This window comes from Gymnodraco acuticeps, unplaced genomic scaffold (assembly GCF_902827175.1).
Source record: "Gymnodraco acuticeps unplaced genomic scaffold, fGymAcu1.1, whole genome shotgun sequence".
Classification (NCBI taxonomy): Eukaryota; Metazoa; Chordata; class Actinopteri; order Perciformes; family Bathydraconidae; genus Gymnodraco; species Gymnodraco acuticeps.
In genome coordinates, this window is record NW_022990459.1 from 1,188,390 (window position 1) to 1,210,628 (window position 22,239).

At 40.5% G+C, this 22,239-nt stretch overlaps 1 protein-coding gene across 1 annotated transcript in view; it reads left to right on the forward strand.

Moving 5' to 3' along the window:
* Positions 1-22,239, forward strand: part of pawr (PRKC, apoptosis, WT1, regulator) — a 66,269-nt gene that overhangs the window by 38,519 nt on the left and 5,511 nt on the right. The window contains 5 exon segments of the mRNA XM_034226012.1: positions 2,020-2,145; positions 11,308-11,342; positions 16,921-16,948; positions 16,950-17,030; positions 20,296-20,400. Of these exon segments, the coding sequence (XP_034081903.1) occupies positions 2,020-2,145; positions 11,308-11,342; positions 16,921-16,948; positions 16,950-17,030; positions 20,296-20,400 (375 nt within the window).

Consider the following 22,239-nt stretch of genomic DNA (forward strand, 5'->3'; position numbering starts at 1 on the left):
TCAAGTCCAAGCATCCCTCCACACCTTCCCTGCTTGTTTCCATGCTTCATGGTAAGAAAACTGCCATAAGAATCCACAGACCCATTCTTATGAATTCAGGGGCAAAAACATCCCTTATATGGTTACACTCAGATCCCCTTCCCTTTTTTCTTCTGGAATAGAAGAAATGCAAAGCAATTTGGAATACTAGCAAACAGACTGCATGGCTATCCAACATAAACTTTGAGATTCCCAATTCTGCGTTTCAGGCACGTTTTCCCATAGCAGAGGGGTTAGTCACTGCCATTTACTTTGTGTTGACGCAGACAAACCTCTATTTCATTTCAGTTTTTAATCTCCAAAACCTCTGCCATTTTGTACCCACATATTGTGAGTACACGTTCAAATGCTGAGTGGCAATGCAAGAACACCTCATATGATGTAAGTAATAGTATCTCTGACTCTTTTATTGTGTCCACCCCTGTGCACATGCATGTTAGAGATGGAGAGAGGTGGTGAGTGAATTTAGGAGGAGAGTGCTAAACTCTGAGTCAAAAGAAAAGGGCCTGGTGTTTTCCCCAAGGGCAGCTGATAACCCGTTTGGCAGGAAAGGCCTTGCAAATGACTGCATTCCTTGTTAACCTTGTAAGGCTATTTTTACCACTAAAGGGTCTTTTGAGCGGGCACCTTTTGTTCGCCCTCCAGCATGAAACAGGAAAGACTGGTTTTCATTGCAACCCTCTGGGAGCTTGGCTCCGATCTCCGTCTCTCGTCACGATCCAACCATCCATCCTAATGCTGATCTCTGTTTACGCAATGAATCTTCAGGGCTCCCGACACATGAACCCGGTAACTCCGCTGCACAGTTCACTGTAAAGTAATGCAAATAGTAAGCTGAGGCTGTGCACATAATTCACGATAAAGCTAAGATTACAGGAAGAAAAGTTGGACGTTTTCCCAGGGAATGTGAACAATCTGTGCCTAAATAATGAAAGCTAACTCCCCACTCGTCTGTCCAAAAGTTGTTTGCTCGGTGTATGTTTGTATATGTATTTCATTGTTTTTTCAAGGGACATTCCTCTGGTCAGAAATCCCCTCTGACTGTCCCCAAGAGGTGAAAGGTCCGCAAACAGGCCGATTTCCTGTTGCCTGACCAGAGAGTCCATGTAGTGTTTGAGCTGCAGCTCCTCAGGGATTCCTGGCAGTGAATGTGATCATGTCCTAAGAGGATTAAGAGGAGACCCTGGCTGCAACGAGCCAGAGGTCGACATCGCTGTGATGGTGGGAATGACCTCGTCTGTCACCACACATCTGTCAGTGTACTGAAGTGACCAAGCAACTGTCGTCAGGGACCTGATTTCTTTGCAGAGTGTAAACAATACATTTGATTTCTCAATACAAAAAAACAAGAGAAAGACGTTGAAGACAATCCTACAATGTTACGAGATCCCATGTGCATGACAAAACTAGAAGTGGGAAAGAATATCTCAGTCAGAATTTATTAAATGATTAATGGGAACTTCAATACACACAGCTGTGCATCTTTGTATGCAAAATAATAAAAAAGAGACGGAAACGGACACTGTAAATTGGCATGGCAAGAAAATGAGAATGAAGACACAAAGCGGGTGCAGATGAAAAAACAACTAACTATTTAAATATGCAATTAAATGAAACAGCCATATTTCAAATACACTCTGGTTAGAAAATAAAGGATATAACCTGCATTTAGACATCGTTTTTATAGTAACCTTGGGCCTCTTTTACAAAGGCAATTTTCTTTGAACACAGTAAATATCATGGTGTCACATTTATTTCACGAATGATTGCTGACAAATGTGCAAGGCCCAAAGGGCTTCGCATGCTTATTCATGGGTTGCCGGCATTAGTGAAATCAGCCAAAACTTGTTCTCTGATTTCTTCAGTCTTTTCCCTGTAAGCTGACTTCTTGTGTTGCCTGTTAAACATATTCTCTGGGACTGTACTCGAGCCACCAGAGGCTGATCAAAACTCATCTATCATCTCTTCATCTTCTCTCAGAGCCTGGATGAACTGGAGGATGATGACGCCGTGGAGAAGAACAGGAAGGAGGAGAAGGAGCTGGTTCAGGCCAACACTTTCCAGAACGAGGCCATGGCGGCTGACCCCGCCACCGGACACTTAATGGTAAGGAATTACAAGACGGGAGGTAGGAGGACAGAGCTGCGCATCTTTAATGGTATCTAGCTGAAATGTCAGCCTCAATACAGTGAAGATTTAATATAGAAGGGTCCCATAACATAGTCTTATTTTCCACCACACTCTACACAAGCTAGATATTGTACATGGTTCCTGCCAAACAGAGGCACTGTTGCTCAGAGAGTTTGTGTGACAAGCTGCAGTGATGCAAAACCCTAAGGTGTCTCTGCGTTTCATCATCACTGTGAAATCGGTTAAAAGCCAAAGAAACATATCCTTAATTCCTCTTAAAGCTACTAGGAGAGACTCACACTCCCATGTTAGGTTTTTGGTGGTGTAATTGTCTAATTCCTAAGGCTGTTGGAACATACAGAGTGTGACATAAGCTTGAGATGTGTCTAAAGCAGCTACTGTTAATGTGACTCTATAGAGAAATGGATTTTAATTGTATCAATATGAGCAGTGAGATTAATTGCCCTTAATTGATTAGTTTGAGTCATAATGGAGCACTATCTTCAGCTTCTGCAGTAGAAATATTTGCTGCTGTTTTCTATCCTTGTAAACTGAATATATTTTGGTTTTCGGGATGTTAGACAGATAATTTAAAAAAGTCACTCTGGGCTTTATAATTGTTTTAAAACCAAATGAGTAATACATTATGCAAAATACCAATTAAGAATTCTAGATAATGAAAATAACAGATTCAGAAACAAGTATCCGGTCTTTCACACTCTCACATTCTTTGTGCAGCTTCACAAGGTCCAAAGCCACATCAATCCAACATTATTTGCGAGTCAGGGTTAGTGTGCTTTTGTATAGGGTGTCTGGTTCTTAGCAGTGTGAATCAGTTACTGTTACAAAATAAGTCTTTTAATCTTGGCAAGCAATACTGTGCTTGTTTAATAAAAGTCAACTCGTGCAGAGACAGTCTGCTCTTCCTACAAATAAGTCCAGGAAGTGTCTGAGGAGTAAATCAATTAGTAAAAGTAGTTCATATTCAGAAGTGCATTGGGTGCAATTTCAAACTCAACTTCAAACACACTCAACTTCCAACACATGGAGGGATTTCCAATAAAGATTTGAGCACACGCAGGAAATGAAAAGCATCCAGCTGTGTACGAACGACTGAAACCTCCTCTGTTTGTATTTCGGTAAAACATCGTCTGATTTACATGAAAATTGCTATTCGAGAGGAATGGAAGAAATCAAATGGCTGCTCCACACAGTGACAGCTCTCATGGATGCTGCTCAGAGTTCCAGATGGATCGGCTGTTCTGCATCAGCAGGGCTCTTTCTGATTCAGGCTGGAACCGTCTGAGGCTGTTTACTCGAAGCGAGGGGCTTGTGTATGAAAAATGTACACAAACACCGCACTAAAAGGAAGACTGTGACAGCACCTGCTGGGATGTAGAAAATAAAAAGCAGAGGATTTGACTCTTTACATAAGGTAGGAGTGAGGAAATAAATAAGCCATTCTGTGGAATCCGTTTTCTGCAGCTTCTCCCCTTCCCGAGTATTTATAGTAGGGATGTAACGATATATCGCGATATCGCGGTAAATAAATGTCTCAATACCGTCGTGAGCAGTGGCGGCTGGTGGAAATTATTTTAGGTGGGGCTTTTGTAATGGTGAACATTTTGAGAAATGACCCCTTAAATGATGACTTCTGGTGATGTTAGAGATATGAGAAGACTGATCAATACCTCCATAATCTTCAGTGTGGTTAGCTATGAATCTTCCAAATACCTTGTCCTGGACATAGTTTCTACAGTAAACTGCAACAGTACCGTAGGTCCAAACAAACTGCAGAACACCGGTTCTTTGGGAACACTCAAATGATTTAATTCCCATTTAAAATCAGGAAACTAAATACGAACATTATATGCAGACACAGACGTGGTTCAGAAACACAGAAATATTAGAAAACAGACCATTAAGGCAACAAAATCTAGTTTGATGGATGCTGTCAAAACTCAACTATATACAATAATGTGTGTGTGTGTGTTTATTTATCACAGGCACATAGTATCTGTCCCCGGCTGTTTGAAGAGCAAGCATGGGAAACAAAAGACAGCGTTTACCTGTTTGCATCCAGCTAGTCACACACACAGTTACAATCACACTCCCTGTAATTTACATAATAGATAGTTTAGCTTCTCACCATAATTTGCTGTGGCCCACTGATGTTAACGATCGTAACTGAAAGGCTGCCTGTCAAACGTAAACATTCAGCCACGTGACTCGCAAACTCTCGCAAGAGTTTTACACAAGACGGATCCTTTCTAGCCATAACCAACTCACAGACTGTCAGGGTTTGAGTTTTTGTGTGTCTAGTTTCGGGGTTATTTTGCTGTTCTGTCCTCCTGTCGTTAGTTTCCCTGGTGTGTCTAATTGTCTGATTGTGTTCACCTGTTGCCCTTGTGTTTCTCCTCCCCTGCCCGGCTGTTTCTCATCTCGTGATTACCCCTCCTTGTATTTAGTCTTGTCTCTTCCTGTGTTGGTTCATTATTTGTCGTTCATGTTGGTCACAGTCCCTTTTTGTTTGGATGCTACCTCGTGCCTTGTACCTATTCATGGATTCATGGAGAATGAACCAACCTCTGTCAGGGTTGGGGAAAAATAGGACCCAAATGCAGAATGAGGAGGGAAGCAGGTTTCAAAATTGAACAAAAGGCGAGCTTTATTCACAAAAAGCTGAAAAAACAAGAATCCATGACAAGGTAGCATCCAAACAAAAAGGGACTGTGACCAACATGAACGACAAATAATGAACCAACACTGAACACAGGAAGAGACCAGACTAAATGCAGGGAGGGGTAATCACGAGACGAGAAACACAAGGGCAACAGGTGAACACAAGACAATTAGACACACCAGGGAAACTAACGACAGAACAGCAAAATAACCCCAAAACTAGACACACAAAAACTCAAACCCTGACACAGACTGCATCGGGCGCTGAAATTGCCGCCCTTTGAGCATCAGATCTGACGACTCTGATTGACTGAAATGATGTTTCGGCGGCATAGTTTACAGATAGCAACAGTCAGCAATGTGTTGGCTGCTGCTGCTCTGGCTGAGGGCTCCTTTCTTAGCACCTAGACGAGAGAGGGTAAGGATATGCTACGGCCAGGCAGGAAACATGACTTATCAGTAACTTTAGACATCGTTTAGATACAATTTTAAACGAGATTTTATTTTTGATTATACATTTTACTGATACCAACTATATAATATTACCTTTTTTTCATTAAAAATAAAAATATATATTTTTTCAATATATTTTTTATTTGAAATACAATCAAACATGTGGGAAGAGGGGGGACGGCGCCCCTAGCGCCCCTATGGGCCGGCCGCCACTGGTCGTGAGACTGACTAAATCTACCGCAATTGTATTTAATTAAAAAAAAAAAAAAAACTTTATTTAACCAGATGGTCCCATTGAGATCATCGATCTCTTTTTCAAGGGAGACCTGTCCAACATGGCAGCAAGTAGGTTACAACATGAACATAAAACAACAGATAACACAAAAGGACATCGTGTTTACAGGGCTACATCATGTACACACCTAGAGACATTGACAAGTACCAACAGTATATTTATCTCTCGCCCTGTCAATAAGCCTCACCTTGTTGGCTACAACTGTATTGTTTTTGAAGTGGTGGAGAGACAATGCACAGTTTTACCCACTGCTGTTACCCATGGCCAAAGCATATCTCTCTGTCCCAGCAACATCAGTACCAAGCAAGAGAGTTTTTTCCACAGCAGGGGATATTGTAAACGACCAAACATCCCAGCTTCTACCTCGAAATGTGGACATGCTCATATTCCTAAAAGATAACCTTGATGATGCTGAGTGAGTGAGTTAGAGTTGAGTTACTTGAAAAACTAAAGTGAAACTTGATTTATTCTATTGCAGGGTCTGATTATTATATTGTTGACACTTTAAAATACTACTATCCTACTGTACAAATCAGATTTATTATTTAATAAAGAAAAGAAGAAATTCACATTTTCTTTTCCTTTTATTTTTCAATATCGCGATAAATATCATACCGTGGACTTTTTATTGCGATATTATCGTACCGTGAGTTTTTGGTATCGTTACATCCCTAATTTTTAGTGAGAGATTCTCAACATCTGAAACTGAACATGTCCATTTATGAATGCCGAATCTATTCTCACAGCATGTCGTCTATCGCACACCAGATGTGGTTTTGCAGAAACTAGCCTTTAGATGTCTCACTGTCACTCATATGACATTCATAACCTGCTGGGGGTCTGGTGCCAGCGTGCTCATAAAGAGGCAGTCTGGGAGAAATAAAGAAGGTCCAGTGTGGTCAGCAGATTTACTACAGAGCTGTCAGCTTGACATCTGTAAAGATGGAGCATCCCAAAAATGTGCCGTTCCTCTCGGGCCCCATTTATCAACGAGAGACAGAGATTGCCATGTCAGGCCTGATATGATATACGGCGTCCAGTCAGGCCTCTTAGCTAGTATCAAGATATCTGGACAACATTTGTTTTCTAGAAGCTCAGTTCAACTTGTGTTCAGAGCTGTAGGGCTGTTAACAGTCTCAGAACATTTCCCAACACAAACAAGCTGTTACTCCTCTGTTTGCAGCATAATGGAAACACAAAGGATCTGAATTAGTTTATCAGATGTTTTAGATTCTGTAATGATGTGTATTTTCCATCTCTTTGTGGGACATGTGTTCCACCGCACATTCTATCAACAGAAATCTTTTCATAATAGTGCAACTTTTTAAATGAAACGAAAGATGAGCCATTTGAATAACCTTTGTGAGATTATGATGGACATTGTTGACATTTTATAAACTCAAGTAAACAACCCAAGTATGCACAGACATTTTCTGCAAGGTTAAATCTGACAAACTAACTCCATGGTTATATTCCTTTAATCTGTTTTAGTTAGTTATAAGTCTGACATTTGAATAAAGTACACATCACTGTTAGCAGTTCGACTCAATTCTTGATAAGAGATACGTTTTTAGAGAAGTACTCATCTGGCTTTTCATGTCCACCCATGGCAGCTGTTTATTTGCTTATAAAGTCGATATCTGTGAGTGTGCATGGACAGGACACACACCTTCTTCCAGTGAGACAGGACTAATGTATCTGATATGTGCCGGTGCGAGAGGCCCTCTGCAGGCATGTGGTCCTGGTTATCAGGCCTTACCTCCCTCCGGTATGCAAGTATTACATGAAACCTGCTTCAGTGATCCTGCAGTCAGAACCATACGTACGTAACATTCCTCGGGATCATCTGCATTTAATGTGGCGCCAGGTCCACTGCAGAGCAATATCATTTATTTTGTACCTCTCTATCACATGCAAAACACACACTGTTATCAACCCCCTTCCAGCACTTTTTTTAGCAAGCCTAATTATCATTTTTAATTAGCACCTTTCAATAAAAAAACCGTGTGCTGATGCAGAGCATGTTGTCTGAACAGCAGGGAAATGTTCACCACCATCTCTTGGCATCTCAGCCAAGAGCAGCAGCCCCGGTGATGACAGCAAACGCAGTTTCATCGTTTAGCTTGAAACAATATTTGATCACCCTCATAACTGTTGATTCAAGATTGCTAGGATTACAGTTATATAAGCCGACTGAATCGCAATCATATTTATCTTCGACAGGACCGATACCTGCAAAAACACTTGGTGAGAAAGTGAACTATATTTGTACAAAACAGGGTCCCTTAGCCACTTATTCAGATCTATTTTAAAACCTTAAAAAGAATAATACACATGCAACAGATGTACAGGGTAAGAGGTTAACATGATTTTCTGCAGCTATTTTCTTCGTAGACTTCAGATTAAACTTTCTTTTATTTTCAGCCTTCCATTAATGTTCCAGTTTGGCCTTTTGACAATTGTTTCTTCAGCCAGCATCAAAGGCTGAGACAGTGAACCGAGCATCTAAATGAAAACAGCAAACACATCTCTTTCATAACAATAGACGTCGCCTACGTCACAGTAATGTTTGCCCATAATTATTATCACAAAGGTACACGTCATAAAATGAATTGCAGCAGTAAGCAAAGTAACAAACAACACTCACCTTTGAAGAGCACCTCTCAATTGAATTGATTGAATGCCTCCAGTCAAATTGTGATTTTTATCACAGAAACGCGTTCAGAGAAATGCTTTGAGTACTTCGCTGTCGGCAGCTGGATGGAAAGCCAAAGATCATCTTTTCATGGAATAAAACGGCATTCCTTCTGAATCTAACAAGCTGTCGACACAAATCGTAGACCCCGTCAAGCTGTGAATGCTCAAAAAAAGACATTTGTTTGAATTACACATTGAAAGTGGCCTGGAGTGTTCCTTACACTACAAAGAAATGCACTTCGTGTAGCAATCTACTCTAGCTCAGGGATAAAGCACTTGTTTTATTGTTGATATTTGTCTCTGTATTCTTAGTAGCTCTGCAGCCGGGGCTTATGGGAGCTGTCAGCGCCGCTCAAGCATGATAAATAAAGTTGCACAGGCTTTGTATTGTGTGCAGTGAAGAAGACGCCCATGAATTACACTGACCTTGTCTCGCAGATACCTATCCCAGACAGGAGCTGTGCACTCTGTGAAACACTGCCAAAAAGCTGCAGCAGTAATGGGATGTTTCTGCAAACACAATATGCTTTTATTCTCAGATGTGCTTCATGTCACAGAGGGATATCGGTGATCAGTTTATCCCTTAGTCATAGAAGTAATCAGAATCTGAATACGAGGGGAATTATGTCAACAGTTGATCCATTAACAATAAAATACAATAAAATGATCCAGTAAAATGTAAAAATATTTATAAAAACAAGTTAAATAAAAGGTGTTTCAAATAAATAATATAGAACAATAATATAATATATATGTGATGTAATAAAGATATGTTGCTGAATTGCACACTGTATGATGGTCTGCCATAATTTAGAGCCGTTTGATATTGTACAGTTAAGCCTGTAAGGCATTCATTTGTCTTCTGCTGGTTAAAAACCTTACTTATTTTCTAGGATTTCATTCATACCAGTTCCATAAGGTTGATTTATTTTCACGCTAGCCACAAGAAGCAGGAGATACCATCACTGTGCTTCAGCTTCAGAGTCTATTCTCAGAATCACATACAAATTGTTTTGACTGTTACAGGATTGGCATCGCCTCACAACGCCTGCTGACCGCTCTGACCTCCCCTCATATTGTTGTTTAGACTATTTCAACCCCTTTTCAACTCGGAAAATAATCAATCCAGTCCACTGACCCTTTTCAGAAGGCAAACAGACTTTGAATAGGAAACTTGCTCATGTCGGATCTTACAAAAACAGATGTATTAAAGTTCCTTGGGACATGTGAAACCAAGCAATTGTTTCCTATGCAGTCAGCCTCCTGTGGGAAACCAGACGACTGGGTTTCAGGTCAATTGTGTTTTTCAAAGAATCCTGTTGGTTTTTATTCAAGTTACACTGGACTGTGGCATCAAGAGAGTAAACACACATTTACATATAGACAGCATTTTGTATGTATTCCCTGTGATCTGTTGACTGGAGGCTTTCATAGAGGTTAACTACTGCTTGAAAACAATATTATCCATTACAACTCAACAAAAAATGTGTTATTTGAGGATACAGACTTCCATTTTTTTTTCAGTTTGGGTTTACATGACTGATGCATCCCCTTTACTCTAGGATAGGGATGTAGTAGTACTGAAACAAATAGTTCAAAGAATATCAAAAAAAGAAAATGTTGACGATTCATGATTTCAACTTCTTAAATCAAACAAAATATAACTTAAAATACTTTTTTTTACATTTGAAGTCCTTAATCTAAGGGGTTATAGACATTATTGTCTATAACCCCAGTATGCAAATGCTGGACATCAACCGTGTTTTTTCTGAAGTCCAATAATATGTATTACATTTAATGGGTTTTGGCCAAGTACACATGACAGGTAGCACCATCTTTCTGTCTTTTACTAAATTCCTGATAAGACGGATTCTGGAAATACTGAGCAGTGTCAAAACAACTGGCTTTTCAAGTCAAGCCCTTGCAGCTGTTGGATTACACCAAATCCTCAAATTGCATCAAGCGCTCTTAAATCCAGCTGTTGCTTGAACCAGGTCAGGTGCGCAGAAGATGAATTATTTATCATGTGACCAGACTGCCCTCTTACTGTCCTCCATCTTAGTAAATCTATCCAGGCTGGAGCTAGGGAGGAGACGAGGGTTCGGTATCTCATCCAGGAGTAATGGATGATATGTCACAGAGACAGAGAGGCTGGTGCATGCTAAGAGGCGGGCACAACGTTTCCCCCTTGCCAAAGCCAACTTCTGACTGATAGATTGTCGCAGAGCCAAGGACCCTCGATCAAACCTGGGACCCTTCACTGCACAAGACCTTAGGAGAGAGGAGCTGCGTATTCCTCTCACACACCTCATTTTTCCAGGGAAATGCTCTTTTACCTCAGGCCATTTTCAAGGGAGCATCACTGCTGTATGATCTAAGCAACCTTTAGATCATACAATAATGGGAAAAGAAGATAAACATGTTGCAAGACAAGATTGCCTTCCACAACTTGGGGCAATAGGGCTCCTGTAGGACTATTAAATGGAACAAAGCTCATCTGTATAGACGCTCAGCAGCAGCGATTCACAAACAGTCACACACAACCTTAAGGCTTTCTATAAATGGGTCTCCGTCCTGATACATTTCTCTTATCCTGTAGATGGAATTCTTTTTTTCCTTTTTGCTGAACCTTCTCCACCCAAGGCAGATGAACACAGCAAATGATATCGAAAAACTCATTCTCATATCTACTGCTTTTATGAAATCAGAGTCTGCAGAGCACTACTATTCAAAGGATTTAAAGGCTAGTTTTGGTAATCTTAAGTCTTCTTCTCTGAGAATGCAACATATAACATACTTAGCATAAAAAAGGGCAATAGACAAAATGTTGCAGGTAAGGAAAATGCATACAAAAAAGATAGAATACATCACACATAATGATAAAGCAAATATATCTTAGTGTAATAAAACGTTCTTATTATTAAAACGTATTGTATTACCGTAATAAAATTAGAATTTTCAGACTCTTCTGTTATTGTTAGGTATAGGTGATTCTTTCCTTTCTGTTTCAGGAAACCTCCAGATCTGGGAACGGCCGTCACAAGAGGTGAGTCTTTTTTCTTGTTTTATTATCCGGACACTTAGAGCTCAGTTTATCTGCCTCAGCATCACTAGTAATGTGTCAGGAGGCAGAACAGAGGCCGGGATGAGAAACACACTTTGTGTAATTAATTACGAGGGAAGATTCCCTCTGAAGGGGTCCGAAGCCCTTTTCCTGATGTTGTCACCGTGGATCGTTTGCCTCCCTGCTGCTCTTTTCATGTATAATGGCTCAAGAAAGATGCCTTTTATTGACATATTTGAACAGTGGTTGACAGGACACCATCTGGACCTCGTAACCACCATTTGTTCACTGCGTATCTGGTAGGGCGTTTTGAAGAAAAATCATTTGCTTTGAAAGGATTGGAGTCTAAAATCTGTGCTTCATTTCGGCCAAGATTGCACTTGATAAGGGGCTTTCAAACTTCAAAAAGATTGATGCTTGCACCAACAACTCCTTCTGGACAGATTTTTTCTTTTGATTTCATAGAATTTACTGTAGAAGTTTTGGCAGAGAGCACAGAAATGGTGGACGAAATGAAATATGCTTTCATCTGCTTCCATTATACTTCCCTACAAATTAAATAGGAGTGACTAAACTCTTGAAGAAAATTAGAGTAATTAGATGAAGCCTCACAATGCAGCCTGTAACACACAAACATTTTAACAAGTGGTGAAGTCCTTTTGAGAACATTGGCGTGTCCAGCATGAATTTATTTAGCTTTTTTTCGTGGCCAAACAACAAAGTTCTGCAGCTGACATTCAGTCTGGCCTGTAGTCATGGCGGCTGCTCTCCTCAGTTTGCCTGGCTTCACATGGACGCTCCACAGATCTGCAGCAGAAAACCCGCCAGGTGGGCCGGGCAGCACCAGAAGTCTGACAGAGCAACTTTATCGATACGTGTCTAACTACAATTGACCCTCTTTTCGAGCCTCTCCTGCTTTAGTCCCTTTATCTTGTCTCTAGAAGACATTCATCTGAACAGTGTGTTCATACTCTCCACAAAAACACCCTTTGTAATAAAATGTAGCTTTTTGTGCAGCTCTGATATATCCTATCATTTGTTAACCATATCTCCTGTTGATATATTGATATGAACTGTACGTTTTTATCATGTCTTACTTATTTCAAACCAACATTTTAACTGATAATATACATGTTTTGGGACCATTTAGTAGTTAGGGTTTGTTTAGTTTTGATGGTATTTGGTTAGAGTTAGGTGTTTTTAGCTTATAAACGTTTCTGTATAATACATGAACTCCCCTATTCTCAACTCCAGCTTATCCGGCTTTCCAATTTCCAATACCTCAATTATGTCTGTATTATTCTGCTTGAATGTGTAACCCTTTGTGAACACAATTTGGAGATAACTTGAGGCATATTCAAAAGAATCCCCAGATATGCACATTAAAAAGCAACAACTTTTAGCATAAAGCTGCTTAATTCCAGAGCTAAAACAGAGAAGGGTCAATATGATCTAGAAGTAAACCTAGTACTGCTTAATAAATAAGAAATATATAATCGACTTTTACTGTTGTATGTTGAAATTAAATTCTATTCAAATATCTAGGACTTGACATTGTCTGCTTTTTCTGCAGTTAGCTCATGCTGCTTATTAGCTTTTCAACCCTTTTTTGTGTGTCTGAAGCTCGTTCTAGCTTTCAATTTATTAGCTAAACTATCTACCAATCATACCTCATCTTGAATAGTTTGGGGGCGTGAGATATTGAAGTCTTACAAACAAAAATACACCTGGGCCAGCCCTGCCTACTTAACTTAAAGGGGACATATCATGCTATATTTGAACAATATATTGTAGGGCCATACCTATATAAAGTATATAAATACATATATTTTTTTCAAAATACCAAACAGATCCTGCATTTTAGACATGCCTCATTTCGCTCCATTTGCTCTTTCCAGCGCTGTTTTTGCAGGGGCTGATTCTGTGAGCTGCAGCTGACCACGCCCCCCTGCAGGAGAGGGGAGCGTGCTCTGAGATCAGCTGCTGGGCGGTCTGTAGAGGGGGAGAAAAAGAGATCTCCGTCCTCCGTGTTTATTCTTATAGAAGTAAGAAGAGAAGTAATGGGGCAGAAACCCTCCTTTTTACGCAGCGGTCCAGACATAGACATCAAACGGCGACACATATTCAGTTGCCAGTTACTTTGGCATTAGGGCAGGGATATCTAGATACTTTCCAAGGTTTGACATCATGAAGTGTGCTACTTTTAAAGCAAGCAACGATATTTTCAAATCTGTAATCAAAAAGCTCCTCAAAAATGCTATCGAAGCAGTTCTTGCCGTTGCTACGTTAGTTCAAACAGTAACAACGGACTATTTTTCTTAGCGGATGCATGTCAATTTAAATCAATACAACTATTTTTTAAATCAATAAAATCATTTTCTAAATCCATAAAGCATTTCAATTAATATTGGGAGTCATGTCGTTACTTTGTCGAGAATGTGGCCATGTGTAATAAGCGGGATCTTGATCCCTCCGCTTCGCGTCGGGCTCCTAATCAGCCTGTCGGTGTTCTTTTCCCCATAATGACCGCGTCGCTGCACATTATCCCTTACATATGATTATATAGTCATTATTCATTTGTTTTAAAGCAGGAGGCGCAAAAGCTTGCTTCGGGGAGGGAGAAAAAGAGCCACAGCGGAGAATAAACAGAAGGGCAACCATGGCAACCATGGAAGGGAAGTCTTCTTCGCTGCTTTTGTGGCACTTACAGGCCTGGTATATGTACTACAGCGTCTCCAGCGCTTTCGAGCGGCAATGGCCGGCTGTGGCCCAACCTCTCATTCCCCTGATAGGTGGAGAGTTGACCACTAAGCGGAGCACCCCTTTTGTGACATAGAAAATAATTCAAATCTGGATCAGTCTGTATCAGATCCGTTACAGCCCCTTTTTTAGAGATTTGGGTATAGAGGAAAAGAGAGAGGGTTGTGTTTTCTGACACTTGGTGAGTTCCCTGACACACCGGGGACACATATTCATGTATAAAAGACGTACAAGAGTGCATTTTGCATGATAGGCCCCCTTTAACTTGAAATCTCAGCAGCCATTGAAATAAAAAGCAGTGGCTGGCGTGCACTTGCAAGCCTCCAGCGATAAATTACAATCATTTTATGCAAAGGGTCGTAGAGAGATATAAGTGATTACTTTAGCAGCTCAAAACAGCTCTGAATTGCTTGATGTTTTCTTTATTTTTAAGGATTGGCCTGTTGAGGCGGGTTGTTAATCTGTTGTTTCAGTGCTGCGTGTCGAGGTTTCCAATGTCGTTTTTGGACATATTGACACTTGAGTTTGTAGGAGACATAGTTCTACCTGTGGCTGCTGCTGTTATTTGCTCTCCTGTCTGAGCTTTCTCCTCTCCCCCCTGCTGAGACTCCCGAGGGCGCGTGATTGGCTCAGCCTCTCTCTCCCCCAGACCTCACGCTGCAGGGTGCTAATGGGCTGCGGTGTGATATTTAGTTTCGAGGCCATGGATGTTTAGGCTTAGCTTCATCACCTGCTGTGTGTTGTTTGTGTGTGTGTGCAAACAGGGAGATTTTTCTTGAATCACGATGACATGCAAGGATGTTGGCACGCATGCCATGCCACTCTTTTGTGGCTTTTTTTCAGCCTCATGGAGAGGGGAAGCAGTCGTCGTCACGCTTTGTAATGTATACGTGTTTGTCCATGCAAAAGCGGTTTGCATGTGTGCTCGTGCCGATAACGACTACCCATGAAGACTACCCATGAAGACTGCATGAGAGAGACAAATAATACACACGTTATCTTGGCGTAGGCGAGTGCCAAGGAGAGCGTTTCAAGGACTCCTTCTTGATCATACATGATGTTCCTGCACTTTGTGGCTCTCTGTAAAAATAAGCAAGACAAAGCCGTTGGTCCTGTAAATGTCACGAAACTGAAAAATGCCACTTCTGCTTGTGTAGTAGAAATGCCACAGTAACCTCAAAGAGGACGGAAACTGAGAGTCAAGATTTTAAACGTATGTTTACATCATGTGGCTTTTGTCTCAAAACCAGGAATCCTATATTCGCCCAACAGCGGGGAAATGTCAAATGTTGCTCCAGATAAAAGGCAAAATAAAATTATTAAAGGAAGAGGTCTATAACAATATACAGTAATAAATCGAACAATCAAATTGATTCGCTGTACGTTTTTGTCCACAATAAATATTTGTTTGACATTTATATTTTTGCTGTATGATTTAAGAGGGAATGATAGTTTCATAATTCTCATATTTATTGAAAATCATTTAATAGATCATGGTGTGATTTTTTTTTTTTTGTGCAGGAGCTGTTCAAAACAAAGTTCTTTTTTTATGTCTCTAGAATATTATTTGTAGACCAAAGTACTTTGTAAATATGTCTAATAATGGGAACATCGTAGTTGGCAGATCCTGAAAAGAATGCAGATTGTACAAAGGAGTTATATTTGTCCTTTGTCTTGAAATATGCAGACAGCCCCCTTCAGACAACCCAGTGAAGCCCACTGACGTACAGAATCATTTCATTCCCAGGGAGGTTTTATAAACCTGGCACAATGTGTTCCTACCGGGGAGAGTTGGTAGTTGTGTATTGGTGGGTGCAGAGCCAGCAACTCATTCCAACTTTCCACGTCAATAATTATTGAAATAAGGTCAGTAATAAAATATACTGCGCATGAATATTCTTTCCTCGCTGCACCGGAATCTGTCTCTAAGTAGCGAGAAGGTGAAGAGGAGATAAGGTTAATGTTCTGCTCGAGCTGCATACAAAAACCTCTTGTTTTTTCCCCACAAGCTTAAGAACAGTGACGCATGAGTGGCCACCGCCATTCTTGAGCCTATTTGAAGTTGTAAATTGTTTCTTAACCAGAATCCTTTTTGCACTAACATTTCAAATCCTTGACGGCCTTTTCTTTCCAATAATGGAATAAAAGGCACAGGGTTGTTAATAATGCACGTCTAATTGAAAGGGCATGCAGAAAATGTTCCCACCTGTTCTTTTAATGATAGATGTGTCATCATCCATCCAGCCATCTTCTCCCGCTTATCCGTGGTCGGGTCGCGGAGGTAGCCGTTCCATGTGTCATAAGCTTAATAGTGTGGCTCTGATTCCTACCTTTAAACAGTGTGAATACGGTATTGGACAATTTAAATAGTGGGAATAGCCACTAAATGCCCAAGAAAGGTGATGTTCATTTGTCACATTGCAGATTTTGTCACCTTAACTCTTAAATAGAATTCAGTTAGATGGGCACACTTTTAGTATTGAATGTATATAAATATATTCCTAATAGGTGTGAGAGCTCCTCTCTGCCATCAGGAGATATATATGGTGAAGAGAAATAGCAAGCATAGTATTTTTGTGTAGGTATATAGTATATGATAAATATATATGAATAAATAAAATGGTCTTTTCCTTAAAGATTATTTGAATTGGGGAAATAAAGTAATTTAATATGACGTTTATCCTGTTCAAAGAACGTTATTTTTCACAAGAATTATTCAAGAATTCAAAGTAAAAAATAAATAATTGATCATTTGAGTTGCATCTAATGTTATATTTCTGTTTTTGTGTGTTTGTAACAGCTCTTCAGGGCCGGGTTCTGAGGAGGAGGGGGGGGGGGAACAGCAGACAACGACACAACCGTCACGCCAGAGATGAGACTTTAGAGAAGAGGATGGAGGAGCTGGAGGCGGTACGTCTTCTGACCCTGGGGTCATATTACTGCTCGGTTCCACTCGTTTTCCACAGAAACTCAAGAAAGTTACATTGTGTTAAAAGGAATAGACTCAGTTTATTGTCGTTTGATAGTTTACTTCATAAAGGATGCTATTAGACTTCAAACACAAACATCTTTGCTGATGGAAAGGTGAGTAAGTGTTGGCATCTTATCTTGGTCCGGATGAGTCAGAATACACACTTTTGTCAGGTTTGATCACCTCCCTGCTGTGAGAAGGTCAGTGCTGTTGTTCTTGAGGGTTTGATTGATATTTATAGGAACATTTTGCACACTTGCTGATTATCTTTTAGTTATTACTTTGGCTAATGCGTTTCAGTGATTCATACCACCAGTTCTTCCTGCTGCTTTTAATAAAAATAAGGTTTAATTACGATGGAATAAGAACAAACTGTTCTTTTTAATCACATGTTCTCTCGGTTTGTTTTTAATTAAATTATAATCCATAGTTTCAAACAGATATCAAATGAGCAACTCATTACATGTATGCCACGTTGAATCATTTTTTAAATGATATAAATATTCTTTTAAGTTCTTCATTTTCTTAACTTTATTTCCCTGCACTAAGGTGTAAAAGCTGATTTGTGATTCAAAGTGTCAAGCATATACGTGTGAAGCAATACAGATGTTCTTTATATAGATATCATTTATAACATTTGAACATATTTCATTCAAAAATATGTTTTATGTGTTATTCAAAGTCAGCTTCATGTCTGAAAATCAATACTGAGGAGAGTACAGAGCTGCCCTGACATGAACAAAAACATTTCTTCTTTGAACATGCTTTCTTGTGGCGTTTCATTCTCTTCCAGTATGCCCAGTGTGTTACCGTCAAGGTGTCAGATTCACCCTTGAAATAGAAATCTCAGCAAGTGAAAGCAGACCTGAAGAAGCTGACTCCTTTTATCACCTCAGGAACATCGCCAAACTCCGCCCCACACTCACTCTGTCTGACGCCGAAAAGCTGGTCCACGCCTTTGTCTCCTCCAGGCTGGACTACTGCAATGCGCTCCTCATCGGGATCCCTAACAAAAGCATCCAGAAGCTCCCATACATTCAGAACAGCGCTGCTAGGATCCTGATGAGGGTGCGCAAATATGATCACATCACCCCCATCCTTAAAGCACTACACTGGCTACCCGTGGAACTGAGGATCGAATTCAAGGTCTCCGTCCTCACCCACCAGTGTGTCCATGGAACTGCCCCTCCCTACCTCAAGGAACTCCTCACCCCCCATACCTCCTTGCGGACCACCCGCTCCAGCAACTCCAACTTCCTCAAACCCCCCAGGACTAAGCTCCGTACTATGGGAGACCGGGCCTTCTGCTCGGCTGCTCCCAGTCTGTGGAATGCTCTCCCCGACCAAATGAGAGCACCACAGACCGTGGAGGCTTTTAAAAAAGGCCTCAAAACCCATCTCTTCAAAAGAGCCTTTGCCTAGACCTTTTTATCACCCTTTTATTTTTTGTTATTGCTTTTTATTAATTCTACCGTGTTGTGTAATGTTTATTTATACTGTTCATGCTCACTACTTGTAGCACTTCGGGATTTGAAATCAAATATGAAGTGCTTTATAAATGGAACCCATTATTATTATTATTATGTTCACTGGGTTTCCTCCCTCTTTTTCCCTGTGTGTAACCAAAGATAAATCAACCGCAACCACCACGGAAATATCAAATCACAGAGGAATCATCCGTTATATATGCCTTAACTTCCAAATCCTATCAACTTTTCATTGCCTTTTTTTTTTTTTGGAAAGTCCATCCCAAGTTCTGAGAGCCTTTAACAGCTGCACTTTGTTCAGTCGAAATGTCACTTTGAGACCTTTGATCGGTTGCCTGAGTTGTGATTTAATGGCTGGAAAGTGTGGCTCAGAAATCCTCCTCAGTGTTGTTGAAGCGATGACCTTTTACAGTGCAGATATGTCTTTTCCTCCTACACCACTCTGATCTGACACCCAACCCCTCACTGCTGCCACTGCAACAAAAACATCTCTAAATAAAATGTCACTTGGGTGGGTTTCGGAAAAAAGCTTTTTAAAGTAAGAACTGCTTTGACCTCAGTGGCTTGGAGGTATTTCTCTGAGTAAAGGCTCTGGAATCATTTCTAAAATCCCATTTCATGCACTTATTTTTGTGCATTGTTTCCTCGGGCGGGGGTGGGTATGTCGAAGGTTGGCTCGTATGACATTGCTGCCAGGTAAATCTCTGAGTCTCCAGCCTGCAACGTTAAATCCTTAGACATTGCTTACATAAGTCAAACAAGTACCAACATGAACAGTATGTTTGATCTTTAGAAACTATATTTCTCACAGTGAAACCTGTTCTACAAAGCCAAATAATATCAGACCACAACCCAGAGTGGAAGGAAAGTCACATGGCAAGATCAGATGAGCTCAGGTTTATTATAGGAGTACACAGTAATTTACTTTGGAGCATACGTTAACATAGAAAGAGGAATTAAAGGGGCCCTATTCTGCTCATTTTCAGTTTCATAATTGTATTTAATTTGGTTCAGTTTGGTGTGTAAGGCTTTAGAGAAACATTTTGTGACCATTAACAAAAACCTTTAAGTTGTTCAGACAAGGACATGTGTTACGAGTCTTTTTAAAAACACACACAAATATATAAGAGTAAATGTTTACTAGAAATATAAATATACTTAAAAGTAAGTAAATACAATAAGAATATGACATAAAATAGTTATCATTCTCTCCCTAACATACCAACTCTCTGAAGCTAAGTAGTATCTAACCTCAACCTTGTTGTGAGGACATGTCATAGAGCCAGGTCACGCATTCAGAGAGAAACAGCTAATATACATTTGGCCTGCGTTACTATTAAGGAGTACATGAGATGTATGTTCTTATACTGCAAAGCTGCATTTATCAGTAGTTCCTTTTTAAAAACAAGAATGAATAGAGTTTGCGGTTGCATTTATGTCCCCTACATTAATGCTTTGTACTGCAGAGAGATGCCAGACCTCCTCTACTCAGGACTTTATTATAATATTCTAAACCACATCCCCGAAAAACCTTTTAAAACATGTTATTTTGAGTTTTTCCTTTCAGTCAGCAATGCCTCAGTGAAAGTGTTTTGAAACTGACAATAACAGTTTCCAATACAACTGAAATAATTACAGTTTTAAGTAATTGTTTGAACCTTTTCCTCTGTAAAACATATCTATAATTGATGTAATCATGTTGCCCGTGTGTATCCAGGAGCTGGTCAGAGAGCGCCAGGAGAACGAGCGGCTGCTGAAGGCTCACGAGGACAAAGACGACCTCATCGGGAAGCTGAAGGAGGAAATCGACCTGCTGAACAGAGTGAGTCCAGTGGTGTCTGATATTTTGAGCGCTCCTTTGTGGTTTCATGTGTGGGCGGCCTGTGTGGGTTGAACATCATCATGTGGCATTTTAGTGCACTTTTCTATAAAAGCTTTGTGTTTTTCTACACTGATTATTTATTAGACACAAACAAACAGTTATGTTTGGATCGACACACTTACACGACGACAGCACATATTTTACACAGAGGCATTGTATGTGCAATTTGTATTCTAAAAACTCACCGGAGGTCTGATGACATTTCAGCCTCATAGTTACTGCCTCCCAGTGTTGCATGTAATATTAATGTCTTATTGATTTCTCCACCAAAAACTAATGTGCTGCCTGGTGGATACAAATCTCAGATTGTACATCTCAAGCTAATCTGAAAATATATATATCTTTTTGTTTTATTAGGCAGTTCACCTCCCAGGGTGTTTTGACAGATCCTTTTGGTGAATAAATGAAAGAAAGAAAGAGATGGATGTGTAAGAAAGTGTGCAGCTGAAGGCACCGTATTTAACACAGTCTTCAACTTTAAAAAACAATCTTTTACTTTTTCAGTGCTGTGAGGTTAAATCTCTCGCTCTACTTTCATTTGATACACTCTCAGGCAGTGTGTTTTATGGTACACTCAGAACTAGCTTACAGTTTTCATAGTGTGCAACATTCAAAGAAGTTAATTCAAACCTCACATTCAGTAAGGTAGAGCCTCCAACTCATACTTGCCAACCCTCCCGATTTTCGCGGGAGACTCCCGATTTCATTGCCCTCTCCCGGTTTCCTCCCAGGGTCATATTTCTCCCGATTTCTGACAAAATCAGATTTACTCACGACTGTTTCCACTCGGACTTTAATACAGCTACACCAGGGGTGGCCAACCCGCGGCTCTCGAGCCGCATGCGGCTCTTTGCCTAGTTTCATGCGGCTCTTCAGTTCATATCGAATTTTCTGTGTGAGTTTGGGGGAGAGACACTGACTCCTGACTAGTGTTGCACGGTGTACCGATACTTGAAAGGTACCGCGATACCCTGCCATTAAAAACGGTACGATTCCTCCGTTTCATTAGTATCGGTACTTTAAGAATGACGGGGAAAGTACTCCGGTGAGAAAGCGCCGTTTAATAAGAGCCGTGTGTGTTCAGCGCTCTGCTTCCACTCCCTGCACTGCAGCCGTGCCTGCAGTCCCTCCCCTCTCAAGCACGCTCTAAGTGCCTCCCCTCTCTCGTGCACGCGCTAGCTGCCAGAGCATGTGAGAAAACGAGAAGCATGGCTGCAAATGGGAGTGCAGCTGCCGCTGCGCCTCGGCTTGTTGACAAAAGACGCCAGAAGCGAAATTTGGAAGTATTTTAGCTATATCTCTGACAGTGAGGGCAAGCCTACGGACACCACGAGGCCTGTCTGTCAGACATTTATTAATTTTATTTAATACGAATTCTTGTCATTTATTTTATTTATTGTTCTCATTGTTTAAAAGTGTGTGTTATGGTTCTGGTGTGAAATAAAGCACAATAATTACATTTAAGACCGTTTCCCTTTTTTAAAGAAAATATCGAAAAATAATCGGAATCGCAATTCTTGACTTGGTATCAAAACCAAAATGTTGGTATCGTGACAACACTAGCTACTCCTGACAGTTAAACCTGATATTTAGTAGGTCTGTTAAGTATTGAATGCTGATAATTCTGACGTAATTTGGCCGGTCAAAGTTGTTTGGGCTCGGATAAAATCGCTCCGTTACTTTCGTCCCGTGTTATGTATGTGGTGTGTCAGTATGAGAGGATGACAGCGCGTATAATTTTTATGTGGCCCAAGAGCCAATCACAATAATACCTGCGAT